The sequence below is a fragment of the Strix aluco genome, chromosome 5 (assembly GCF_031877795.1).
Source record: "Strix aluco isolate bStrAlu1 chromosome 5, bStrAlu1.hap1, whole genome shotgun sequence".
NCBI lineage: Eukaryota > Metazoa > Chordata > Aves > Strigiformes > Strigidae > Strix > Strix aluco.
The window spans coordinates 88,740,486-88,753,234 of NC_133935.1; the positions used below are offsets into that span (position 1 = coordinate 88,740,486).

At 72.3% G+C, this 12,749-nt stretch overlaps 1 protein-coding gene across 2 annotated transcripts; it reads left to right on the forward strand.

The window, feature by feature from the left end:
• The first annotated feature begins 871 nt into the window (after positions 1-871).
• Positions 872-11,754, forward strand: MAPK8IP2 (mitogen-activated protein kinase 8 interacting protein 2). Of its 2 annotated transcripts, XM_074828190.1 has the most exons (13): positions 872-1,004; positions 4,706-4,811; positions 5,184-5,423; positions 6,811-6,904; positions 7,038-7,187; positions 7,314-9,479; positions 9,841-9,916; positions 10,048-10,220; positions 10,323-10,432; positions 10,523-10,642; positions 10,735-10,805; positions 11,049-11,147; positions 11,296-11,754. In XM_074828190.1, exons 1-13 carry the CDS (start codon positions 940-942, stop codon positions 11,366-11,368), a joined length of 3,543 nt encoding a protein of 1,180 aa, XP_074684291.1. In that variant the 5' UTR covers positions 872-939; the 3' UTR covers positions 11,369-11,754. The 2 variants fall into 2 exon arrangements, with proteins under 2 accessions (XP_074684291.1, XP_074684290.1); XM_074828189.1 differs by having other exon boundaries at positions 7,038-9,479.
• The last annotated feature ends 995 nt before the right edge of the window (positions 11,755-12,749 follow it).

The following is a 12,749-nucleotide window of genomic DNA, read 5'->3' on the forward strand; positions in this document are numbered from 1 at the left end:
TATAGACCCCCTGCCCATTTCTGTACCCCTGTGCCCCTCCCCATAGACCCTGTGTTCCTCCTATAGACCCTGCACCTCCTATAGACCCCCCTGCCCCTCCTACAGACCCCTGTTCTTCCTACAGACCCCCTGCCCCTCCTACAGACCCCCTGTTCTTCCCACAGACCCCCTGCCCCGCTATAGACCCCCTGCCCCTCCCATAGACCCCCTGCCCCTCCTACAGACCCCCTGTTCTCCCTACAGACTCCCTGCCCCTCCTATAGACTCCCTGTTCTTCCTACAGACCCCCTGCCCCTCCCATAGACCCCCCTGCCCCTCCTACAGACCCCCTGTTCTCCCTACAGACCTCCTGCCCCTCCTATAGACCCCCTGCTCTTCCTCTACACCCCGTGCACCCCTATAGACCCCCTGCCCTTTCTCTATAGCTCCCTGTGACCCCCTCCCCCGAATCTCTCCTATACCTCCCCCTACACTTCCCCATAGGGTCCCCGCCGAGACACCCCCCCCCGCTCGGTACCCCCATGCGCCGCCCAGTCCCTGTCCCCCCTTATCCAGCCCCCGCGGGTCTGTGCAGCCCCCCCTGCCCCCGCCCCCTCATAGAGACCCGCCAGCACCTTCCCTCCACACATCCCCCCATGCTCACCCCTCCCTGGGGACCCCCCGCCCCCTCCCCATTCGGCCACCAGCTCCTTCCCGCTCCCCCCCCCCGCCCCCCCGCAGCTCCTCCCCTCTACACCCCCCCCCCCCTCCCGCTTAGACCATCCCCCTCCCTCTCCCCTCCCTCTTCCCCCCCGCCCCTCCCGGCTCCTCCCTCGCGATAAGGCCCCCCCGGGCGGCGCTGGGCCCCATCCCCGCCCCCCCGCGCCCCCGCCCGGCCGCGCTCCCCCCGCAGCCCCCCCGCAGCTCCGCAGTCCGGCGCCGCAGCCCGGCCGGGAGAAGATGGCGGATCGCGCCGAGATGTTCTCGCTCTCCACCTTCCACTCGCTCTCCCCGCCCGGCTGCAGGTGAGCCCGGCCCGCGGCGGGGGGGGGGCGGGGGGGGCGGAGGGGGGGGGGGGGGCGATGCGGGATGCCCGCGGCTCTAGGAGAGATGGGGGGGGTGTTTGGGGGGGGGCACTGCGGTGCGGGAGCTGCACCGCCCTTGGGGGGGGGGCTGGGGGGCGCGGGGGGCTGCGATGGGGCGGCCGGGACCGGAACCCCCCCCCCCGCAGCCCCGCGGCCCCTCCCGCCCGCTCCCCCCGCCCGTTCACCTTGGGATGCCGGGCCGGGGCCTGCCCCGGGATTAACGACGCAGCATCCCCCCCCCTCCCTCCATCACCACCCCCCCCACCCCGCCCCAAGGCTCGGGGGGGGGTGTCCCCTCTGCCACCCCTCTGGGTCAGACCCCCCCCCGCCTCGTCCCGGCCTCAGGGCCCCCCCGCCGTGCCCGGTGCCGCCGCATCCCGCCGCGGCGGGGGGAGCCGCCGCCTCTTTGTCTCTCCGGAGGCGCCGCAGCGGCCCCGGGATGCCGGGTGCTGGCACCAGGATCGGGCCCTCCTGCCCCCCCCCCGGGGCCCGGCGGGGAGAATGGGTCGCTCGGCCCGGGGTGACGAACCCCCAGAGCCGGGGGATTGGGGGCTCGGGGGGGGTCCGGCTCGGTGCTCCCGAGGTCAAAATCGTGTGTGTTGTGTGTGTGTCCCCCCCTCGCCCCCCCGGTGTCACCCGTGGCGGGTCACCTCACCGCCGGTCCCACGGGAGCTGGAGACGCAGGGCCACGGCGCGTGGGGGGTCCCTCGTGGATCGGGGAGGGGGACACGGCTGGGTGTCCCCCCCCCTTCCCCACACCTCGCCTGACCTTGGGGTGCGGGGTGGTGGGGGGAGGGTGGGAGATGGGGGCGTCTGGGGGGGCCCTGGGGGTGCGGGGAGGGGGGGACACGGGACGTGCCCGCGGCTGGTCTGGCCTGCGCTGGGCAGGTCTCACGGCTGCCCCGGGGCACCCCCGTCCCTAGGCACCCCCTTTCTTGGGGTGTCCCCTGCGCGGTGGGGGGGGGACACAGCCTCTGCTGTGGCTGCTCAGCTCCTTCCTGTCTCCCCCCCGCGGCCCCCCCCGGGATCTGGGTCTCTGGGCAATCCTCTGGGGGTCTCGGCTGGGTCCCCCTCGCTGTGCTCCCCACCAGCCCCTGTGCCGTGGGGGGGTCAGGGCCGGTCCCCACCAGGTCCCTGCCCTTTGCCGCAGCACCCCGGGCCCCCCCAGCCCCGCTCCTCTCCCCCCCCACCCCAGGGAGTTCAATCCCCCTGGGACTGAGCTCGCTGCTCCTCCACATCTTGCGAGGGGGGATGGTGGCCGCTTGGCTCCCCCCACCCCGGGCCACAGACCCTCCGTCTCCCACAGGAGCACTCCGTCCCCGACGGTGGCCCCGAGCGCCGTGGGCACCGCGAAGCCCCTTTGCGGGTGCCAAAGGGCTGGAGCCTTGACCGTGACCCCCAGCTGGTGCCGGCCCCCGCCGGGGGCAGGAGGCTGCCCCCGTGCCCCCCCCATCCCCCTGCCCCAGCCCGGAGAACCGGGTCTGGTCCCCGGGGGCACCCGGGTCTCGCCCAAGTCCCTACGAGGGATGGCGAGGCCTCGGCTACCGCCAGCGCCACCGGCACAGCCCAGGGCTCGGCCTGCGCCGGCTCAGCCGGGCCCCACGAGGGCCAAATCCGGATTGTGCCCTTTCCAAGAAGACCCTCGGGGAGGGCGCGCCCAGCCTGGGGGCTCGGTGGGGGGCTGGAGGGGTGGGATCCCCCGGCGGGAGGGGAAGGAGAAGCCGGTGCCGGCACCGTGGCGGGGAGGGACGGGTGCGAGGCTGCGGTGTGCAGGTGGCGGGGGCCTGCGAGGCTTTTGGGCCCCGGGAGCCCCTGGGTGCCGGTCGCGGGTTTGGGGTGGGGGACGCCGGCCAGGGCCAGGCCCCCCGAGGCTCAGCCCCGACCCCCCTGTGCCCCGGCAGGCAGCGGGGACGCATCTGCCATCCCTGGGGGAGCCGCCATTGCCGGGAGCTGCTGCCAGGGCGAAGCGTCCGGGGAGCTGCTCCGGAAAGAACGAGGCAGGTCCCGGCGCTCCAGGGTGGGGGCTCCCTGCGTCTTTTGGGGTCCAGCTCCCGGCCCCCCACTCCCCTCCTCCAGCTCAGGCCGTGCCAAAGCAGAGGCGGCGAGGCCGGCTCAGGTGGGGTGCTGGGTCCCTGCATGCCCTGCGGTGGGGTGTCCCCCTTCCTGACCCCTGGCTCCGGGTGCGGGGCTGGGGTGGGCTCCCCCCTCCCCGAACCGCCGCCTCAGCTCTGGCTACGGTGCCCGGTGCAGCCATCGCCGGGACAGACGCCATCCTTCCCGCCCGCTGCTCATCACCAGCATGCTCAAGGCACCCGGCGCTGCGTCCCTGCGCCCGCAGTGATGGTGCTGCCTCTGCCACGACCAGGGTGCCCACGGGTCCCCTCGGGGTGGCTGCGGGGCTGGGCAGGCCCTCGCTGGTGGCCCCATCCCACCACGGTGGCCCCATCCCTCCGCGGTGGCCCCGTCCCGTCGTGCCCACCCGGCTCGGAACACCGTGACCTAGAAATTTCAGCCGTGGTTCGTCACGGCGGCTGCTCCCCACTGAGGGGGATATCCCCTGGGTGCAGGAGCAGCCCCCGATGTCCCCTGGGGTTGGGGACACGGGGTCTGCTCCCCGCTCCCCCCAGGGTCCCCCCATCCCTGGCCGGGGTCCGGGGTCCGGCCCACCCCAGAGGCTGCGGTCCCGCCACCGGCCCTGACGCTTTTGCCACAAATCTGTGAATATTCGATGCAGTCTCCCTGGCCTACTTCTGGGAATTATGGGATTAGGGGAAACGTTTCTCCCTGGGAAATGGGAGTAAGCGCCTGGCACGGGGCCTCTGTGCTGGGGCGAGGGGCTAGAGAAGGGGAGTTTGGGGCAAAAACAGGGGGAAAAGGGGGAGAGGTGACGCAGGAGGCAGCTGTGGCCCCCCCACTGTGTGGGGGTCTGCTCCTGCTGCCAGCTGAGACCCAGCCCCGTCCCTGCCGGGGGAGCCCCACCGACCCCCGCCTGGGTGCTGCCAGGCTGTGGGGGGTCCCTGGGTGTCCCCAGACCCCGTGGGCGTGGGCCGAGGGTCCCCATGGGCGCCCGGGCGCTGCCGCACCTCCCACCTTACAGACCCGCCAGAAACGTTTGGTTTCCGTTTTCCAACACCGAATCCTGCCAAGAGTTGTCGTCTTTTTCCTTTTTTTCCCCCTCTCCCTGCAGAAACCGCTGGTTTCCATGACACCCCCGTTCCTGAGGGGAACAGCTCAGCGGGTTCCTCCTCCTGCCCTTACCCCGGGCAAGGGGCAGCCCCGGCCCTGCCGGCGGAGGCCTCGGCTCCGGCACCCGCCTTGGCTTTGGCTCAAGGAATTTTGCCGGGCTGGGGATTAGGTGGCCTTGGCACCTCTGCCTGGCTGGGGGCAACCGGCGGCCGCGTGGCCCTGAGCCGCGCTGGGCTCTGGCCGCCCCGGCGCGAGGCTGTCGGTGGATGCGGCGGGAGGGAGCGCGCGGCCATCGCCCTCCCCGTCGCCTCCGGCCTCGCCCGGCTCCCAGGCCTGGGGGTGATGCCCGCATGACGCTGGCACGTGCCTGCGGTGCCACTCGGCTCTCCGGGCCCTCGCGGTGCCGCGGGGGGGGCGTTTCCCCGAGGTTTGACGCCCCCGGGCGCTGTCCTCAGGCCCCCCCAGGACATCAGCCTGGAGGAGTTCGACGACGAGGACCTGTCGGAGATCACGGACGACTGCGGCATTGGGCTGAACTACGACTCGGACCACTATGAGAAGGTGCAGCCGCCGAGCGGGCCGAGCCCCCCTGGGACGCGGGGGCTGTGCGGGGCATTGGTGGGGGCATCGGCCCGGCAAAGCCCCTCCTGGGGCAGAGGGGGCAGAGGCTGCTGAGCCCCGGCACCGAGGGGACGCGCGGCACGGCGCGGGCAGGGTTACGAGCCCAGGGACCCCCGGCGTGGCCAGGCCCCCCAGGGCCTCTCATCACCTCTGTCTGAGCCCTGTGGGGTGGCCCCGGGAGGCACGGGTGGCTCTTGGAGACCCCTGTGGCGCTGGGGCTGGGGCGGAGGCGGCCGAGCCGTCCCGGTGAGCGGGGCTGTGGCCGGGGCGAGCGCTGTGGCCGTGGCCACTAACCCAGCGCCACATCCCCAGGACTGCCTGGTGCTGGAGCGCGGCGAGCAGCCGCACCCCGTCTGCACCTTCCAGGATGACTTCCAGGAGTTCGAGATGATCGACGACAACGAGGAGGAGGAGGAGGAAGAGGAGGAGGAGGAGGGCAACGAGCTGGAAGCTCCACCATCCCCTTCGGCCTCACCTATCCCCTCGCCCGCTCTGGAGGAGACGCAGAAGCACCGACCCACCACCCTCAACCTGATGGCCCCGGGCACCCAGGTGAGGGGGGGGGGTCGCTGGGAGGGGTGTCCCCCTCCATCACCGGGGTCTCTGTCCCACACCCAGGGCGGAGGATGAGGAGGAGTGGAGGGTCTGTGGCATGGGAAGGGGTGGGGGACGCTGGGGATGGGTCTGAGCGGTGCCCAGCGGGGCCCCTGCACGCTCCCCCCCTCCAGAACCCATCCCGGGGTGGGGGTCTGGGGGGCCCCATCCCCACGCACGGGTGGTCCGGGGTGTCTGTGTGTGGCAGGAGGCTGCGAGGTGGCCGTGGGCACCGCGGGTGTCGCGTGCCCTCCCCCTGCGTCACACGTGGGCGCTGGGGCGTGCCCTGCTCCTCCTCCTCCATCCCCGGAGCTGGGCTCAGGGGCTCCCCCGGGGGGGGGGCGGCTGTGTGTGGGGGGGCCCCCGCAGGAGTGTCCCCGTGCACACGCGTGTGCGGTGCCGGCCCCGCGCTGCTGCGCCGCCGCAGTGTGTGGGAAGGCGCGTGCGGTGCTGCCGGTGCTGCCTGCATCCGGCTGCGTTGCCATGGTGCCGGGGGGGCTTTCGGGATGCTCGGCCCCTCTCCCGGGAGCCACTGGGGCTGGGGGGGGGCTGTCGGGGGGGGCTGTGATGAAGCCCCGGGGCTCTCCCCCAGCGCCTGTGACCCGCTGCACCCCGGCAAAGCCGGATCCCACCGACCGCCCTGGTCCATCGTCCCCGGGGGCGTGAGCGAGGCCCCGGCTGTGGCCGGATCCGGCCCCATCCCTGTGCCCGGGGTGCAAATCCCGGGAATCCCAGCTCGGAGCGTTTGCACCGGCCCCGGGAGGAGGCGAGACCCTGGTCCTCGGGTGCCGTGTCCCCCCCTGCCAGCACCCATCCCCGCCGCCACGCTCCTGTGTGCCCCATGGCACACGGCGCGGCCCCGCTCGCTAATCTCCCGCTCGGTGGGATTATCGCTGCCCGCCGGGACTAATCCGCAGCTGCGGGACGGGGCAGCCCTGGCCCGGCTGCCTCCTGCCCGCGCCACGGGGCTGGTGGCTTTGGGAGGGGGAGGCAGCGGGGTCCCCCCTCGCGGGGGCCGGGCTCCGCTCTTGGGGTGCAGCAGGGCCTCATGCCGGGGGCTCTGCGCCAGCGCATCCCCCGCGGTTGTTGTCGCCGGGGCAGTGCAGGACGGGACGGGCAGCCCCTCGGTGCTGCTCTGGCCGGGCAGGGGGGGACACGGTGGCCCTAATCCGGATCAGCCCCATGGCATGTGGCCTGGGCGCTGCCAAGCCGGTGGGTGGCACCAAGCTGTGCTGAGGGGCATCCCCGGGCCCCTGCCGGGCACCCTGGGTCCCCAAATGTGGCTCGGGCCCCATCCCCGGCGCTCGCCCACCCACCCCCCGCCCCGGCTCTGCTCTTCCCCCAGGACTCCCTGAACAACAACGGCAGCTTCCCACCGCCCGCTCACCGCACCACCTGGCAGGATGCCCTTCTCCACTCCTCCTCTTCCTCACACACTGGTGAGCGCGGTGGGTCCTGGTGGGGCGGGGGCCGGCGCTGGGGGGTCCCGCAGCTGTCCCGCTTCGGGTAGAGCCTGGCGGGACTCTGGCTGCGGCGCAGGGGGCTGATGCGGGGCTCTGCCTTCCCTCTCAGGACACTCGTCTCCCCACGCCTGCATCCAAGACGGACCCTGCCTGGAGAGCCCGAAGGGGCCGAGCCCCGGGGGGGCCGGGCGGGCCCCCGCCTCGCTGCAGCCCTCCCCCTTTGACTCGCAAGGCAACAGCCACGAGTCGCTGGCACATGGTAACCCATCGTCCCCAAGAGCTGGGGAAGATTATAACATGAATATCATCTCCTCTGCGCTCCGAGCACCGCACTCCCCGTCGCGCCTCCGCCAGCCGCCCCCTAAACCGTCTCTCTCTCCAACAGGGCCTGCGGCTCCCCCTGGCCCCCGTGCCGACGCCGGCTCACCGCCCCAGCCCCCCGCGGCCACCGACGGCCGCCGCGCCCCCCCAAAGCACGAAGCGGCTGGTGGCCGAGAGAGGCCGGTGCCTGGCGAAGGGGGCGGCCTGGGGGCCGGGAGCCCGGGGTCCCCCGCAGCCCCCCGCAAGCAGCCCGGCTCCCCGCGGCCGCAGGAGGAGCCGGTGGCTGGGGCTGAGCGGCACGAGGGGCAGGGTGGCCGGCTGGCGGGTGCCTACGTGTGCCCCGCGGAGCCGCTCAGCTCCGACGGGGAGGGCCCCCAGCCCGGGCGGGCGGCCAGCGTGCGCGGGCACCCCTCGGGCTCCTCGGAGACCACCTCGCCCTCCTCGGACCCTGGCATCGAGGCCGACCTCACCAGCCGGACAGCCAAGCCCTTCCTGCCCGGCGGCCGGCACAGCGAAGACCTCAGCTCACCCGGCTCCGACTCGGATGTGGAGGGGGAGATCGAGGCGGCCTTCGCCGGCGGGCGCCTGGTCAGCAACATGATCTCCTCCATCTCGGAGACGGAGCTGGACCTGAGCAGCGACAGCAGCAGCGGCCGCTCCTCCCACCTCACCAACTCCATCGAGGAGGCCAGTTCACCCACCTCGGAGGCCGAGCTGGAGACGGAGCTGGAGGCCCCCGGCCTGCTGGGCATCAAGGACTCCCTGCTGCTGGACAAGGGCAAGGAAGAGGAGGAGGAGACCCTGGAGAGGGAGCTGCCGGAGCACGGTGTGGTGAGGCGGGAGAGCCTGGCGGAGCTGAAGATGGAGGGCTACTACGACAGCCTCAACCCGGCCGACTCCTCCGTGCCCGAGGGCCAGACGGACGTCTCCGCCTCCAGCCCCCTGGACCTGAAGATCGACCCGGACCACAGCCTGGAGAGCATCCGGCGCTCCTTCTACCTGCCCGTGGGGCCCAAGCTGATGCCCGAGGCGGACGAGGAGGACAACAGCGAGTACGACTCCGACTCGGAGTCAGAGCCTGACCTGAGTGAGGACTCGGACTCGCCGTGGCTGCTCAGCAACCTTGTCAACAAGATGATCTCGGAGGGCTCCTACCCCATCAAGTGCCCGGACGAGTGCTTCCAGCAGACCCACTCGCTCTGCGACACCATCTCCCCAGCCTCCGACCTGGAGCCCGAGATCCTGAGTGAGGCGCTGGATGGGGACCCCGGCTCGCGGGACTCCCCAGGGGGTGCAGGGGAGCCGGCCGCCCTGCCCCGCTGCCAGCGCGCCATCGAGCTGGTGGACATGGAGACGCTGCGCAGCTCCCTCCAGCGCGCCGAGGACGAGCGGGCCCTGGGGGCTGGCACGGAGCCGGCGCCGGAGCCGCCCGCCGACGAGCCGGGCCCTTTCCTCTTCCTGAGCAACCCCACCAACGACACCATCGCGCCCGTCTTCCCGGGGTGCCCCGTCACCCTCGACAGGCTGGGTCCCTCCGAGGTCCTGGCCACCTTCGGCTGCCGCTCCGGGCCGCCCCGCGCCTCCCCACGCGCCTCCCCCGGCACCGAGGCCGCCGCTGCCACCGGGGAGCCCCGTGCCACCGTGGTGCCGCCGGCCGCCGGCCCGCAGGACTGGGCTGTCGACAGGGATCTGGACTCGGGCGTCCTGGAGGCTGACGACATGATCGATGACGTCCGGTTAGCGCCCCAGGGGCAGGGCCCCGACGCCGGCTCGCCCGTCCTGGACGTCTCCACCGCCAAGACCAACCGCGGCTTCACCATGGCCTACTCCACGGACGAGGACGAGGCGCCTTACCTGAAGGGTTCCCCCTTCCCCGAGGACCCGCTGCGGGGAAGCTTTGGGGGGGAGCTGCCGCCCGCCCCCGGGGCGCTGGAGCCGCGGCCGCTGGACGAGTCCCTGGCCTATGACTCGGTGAAGTACACGCTGGTGGTGGACGAGCACACGCAGCTGGAGCTGGTGAGCCTGCGGCGCTGCACCTCGGTGCTGAGCGATGACAGCGACCTGCTCCGCACCTGCGACCGCTGCGACCTGGAGGACGAGGCGGCTTTCGGGGACGGGCTGGTGGCCCCCGACGCCCACAGCTCCTCCGAGGACTCGTCCCCCGAGGCTGACCTGCAGTTCTCCAAGAAGTTCCTCAACGTCTTTGTCAATAGCACCTCCCGCTCCTCCAGTAAGTGCCCGCGCTCTGCGTGCTGTCGGCAGCCTGCCCGCCCCCCGCCTCCTGCCGCAGCCACCCTGGCCGTGCCACCGGCCCTGCGCGGCGTGGGAGGGGGACAGGGTGGCTGCGGGGGGCACGGGGCTGGACCCGAACCCCCAACACGCCTCGGCCCCGCGCTGCTGGGTGGGGGGCGCAGGGCCAGGGGCTGAGATGGGACCCCCCCCCCCCAAGGAGAGGCCTGAGCCCACAGGTGATGGCCGTCTGCTCCCATCGCCCCGGGGGTCCTGCAGCGCCCCTGGGGTGGGCAGAGGTGGGGGGTGCCCCCTGCACGGTGGGGTAGGAGCAGCCTCCTCCTCCTCCTCCTCCTCTGCAGGCACAGAGTCCTTCGGGCTGTTCTCCTGCATGGTGAACGGGGAGGAGCGGGAGCAAACCCACCGGGCCGTCTTCAGGTGAGCAGCGAGCCCGGCCGCGCCGCACCGGCCGTGGGCACCGCGGGGCAAGGGGGGGTGTCTCACAGGACCCCCCTCTCCCGTGGCTCTGCCCCCTCCCTGCCCGCCGCCTCCTCCTCCTCCCCCCCCAGGTTCATCCCCCGGCACGAGGACGAGCTGGAGCTGGACGTGGACGACCCCATCCTGGTGGAGCTGGAGGAGGATGACTACTGGTACCGGGGCTACAACATGCGAACGGGGGAGAGGGGCATCTTCCCCGCCTTCTACGCCCACGAGGTCGTCGGCCAAGCCAGGGACGCCATCGGTAGGAGCCAGCGGGGTCCCTGGGGCCGTGGGGGGGGTGGCGTGGGGGGGTCATGGGGAGGGGGCTCGGGGCGCCGTCTCCTCGTCCCCTCTCCCCGCGCAGGCCTGAAGCGGAACCCGTGCTGGGTGGAGCGGTTCAACGTGCAGTTCCTGGGCTCGGTGGAGGTGCCGTACCACCAAGGCAACGGCATCCTCTGCGCCGCCATGCAGAAGGTGAGCCCGCGGGAGGGGGGGGGGGGCAGCGGCGAGGCACGGGCTATCCCCTCACACCCCCCACCCGGTGTGTGTCCCCCCCACCCCCAGATTGCCACCACCAGGAAGCTGACGGTGCATCTGCGCCCGCCGGCCAGCTGCGACCTGGAGATCACGCTGCAGGGCATCAAGCTCATCCTGACCGTCGCCGAGTACAGCCGGGATGAGGAGGTGAGGGAGCGGGGGACCGGGGGGGGGGGGGTGTGTGTGTCGGTGTCCCCCCAGCCGGGTTGCCCACACCTCCCCTGGATTTTCTCTTCCAGTTCGAGCGCTGCAGCCACTTCTTCCAGATGAAGAACATCTCCTTCTGCGGGTGCCACCCCCGGAACAGCTGGTGAGACCCCCCCTCCTCCCGTGCCCCCCCCAGGACCCAAAGGACACCCCCCACCTCCTTCCCCAGCTCCCACACCCCTGCGGTGCCATGCCAGGTCCCCCTGCTTGGTCCCTGTCCCGGTGTGGCTGCCCCAGCCCCAGGGAGGGGTGTCCCCTCTGCAGAGCCCCCCGCGGCCGGTGGACCACCCCACGGGGCAGGAAGGGGGTGTGTGTCCCCCCCCTCACCCTGCCCTGCCCCTTGCAGCTACTTTGGGTTCATCACCAAGCACCCGGTGCTGAGCCGCTTCGCCTGCCACGTCTTCGTCTCCCAGGAATCCATGCGGCACGTCGCCGAGTGCGTCGGGTAAGATGGGGCCAGGGGTTGTGATCTGGGGGTGCTGGGGGGGGTCTGGGCGCAGAGTGGGTGGCACTGGGGGTGCTGGAGGTTACGGTGCCGGGGTCCAGGCCCCAGCCCTGAGCACCCCCCCCCCCCGTTGTGCCCCCCCTCGCAGACGAGCGTTTCAGGAATATTACCAGGAGCACCTGGAGTACGCCTGCCCCACAGAGGACATTTACCTGGAGTAGGGGGGCAGCCGCCGTGTCTCCTGCTTCCGCACCCCCCTCAGCCCCACAGACGGCCAGAGACTCTGTCTGACCCCCCCAACCAGCCGGCTTGGCCCCCCCCTGCACATGCTCCAGCCCCACGGCCTCCCCGCACGTCCTCGCTGCTTCTCGGGGGGCCGGGGGCCCGGCCGCAGCTGCGGACCACGGGTGGGTATCAGGGGTGCACCCAGCACCCCCCTGGCCCCGTGCCCTGGGGACTCCGGCCATGGGGGTGACGCTGCCGAGCCTCGGGGCGGGGGAAGAAGCCCCCCTGCCTGCATGAGCCCGGGGGCCACCAAAGCAGGGACCAGCCGTGCCCCCAGCCGGCTGCTGCCACAGGGGATGGAGATGCCGGAGGGTGTGTGTGTGTGTGTGTGTGTGTGTGAAGGGGGTTGGGGGATTGTGGGGGGGCGGGGAAAACGCTTGTGGGGGCAGTAGGGCAGCGGGGGCGGGGGCGCTCAAGGGGGTGAATGGGACTGGGGGGAGGCTGTAGGGGCACGGGGATGTGGGGGTGCTGGGGTGAGCATCTCCAGCCATGAAGCCCCCGAGTCCACGCTGTCCCCCTGCACAGCGGCAGCATCCCCCACCCCACCAAACCCCCCCCAGGGGGGTCCCCCCACAGCTGCAGGCCCCCAGGAAGGGTCCTGCCCCCCACTTGCAGCCGCCTTGCCCCCTTCCCCTCCCCAGCCCTCGCACTGCAGCCCCCCCCCCCCCCAGCCACCTCCCCTCCGTTGGTGTCCCCAGCCCCTGCCCCTGCCCCACAGCCGCTCGGGCTGGGGGGGCTCCCCAGAGGGCGGGAGGGGGGTGACAGCGCCGGCCCCGTGGGAGCCCCCCCTGGCCTGAATGTATTTATTTGCCCTGCGAGAGGAAAACCGGCGGCCGGGGCGGCTGCCGGGGTCGGGCCCGAGCGTGGCAGCGGGCAGGCGGCCGCCCCCGCTCCTCACTGCTGTGCCTGGTGATTTATTTTGCTTTTTGCCGGCCCCGTCTCTCCGCCCAGCGCTAGTTTAGTGACTGTAACTCCACTCGCTCGATGTGCCGATATTTATCTCGTAACTCCACCAACCCGAGGAGCCCTGAGCAAACGACACTTGTACAAACCCTGGTTAAAGGTTCTTCCCCCACTGCCTTGTCAGCCACTTGGTCTTTCAATAAAATATATGCTTGGTGTGACCGCGAGGCCGGGGAGGCTCTGTCGGTGCCATGGGGGCAGCCGGGACCCCCCCAGGGCTGCAGGGGAGGGGAAAGGGGGGGTCACTGTGCCCAGGAGTGTGGGGTGCACTGGTGGGGGCCGGGAAGGCACGTTGAGGCAGGAGTGGGGTACGTGAGTGTGCGTGGAGGGGGTGTGGGGTGCTGGGGGGTGCAC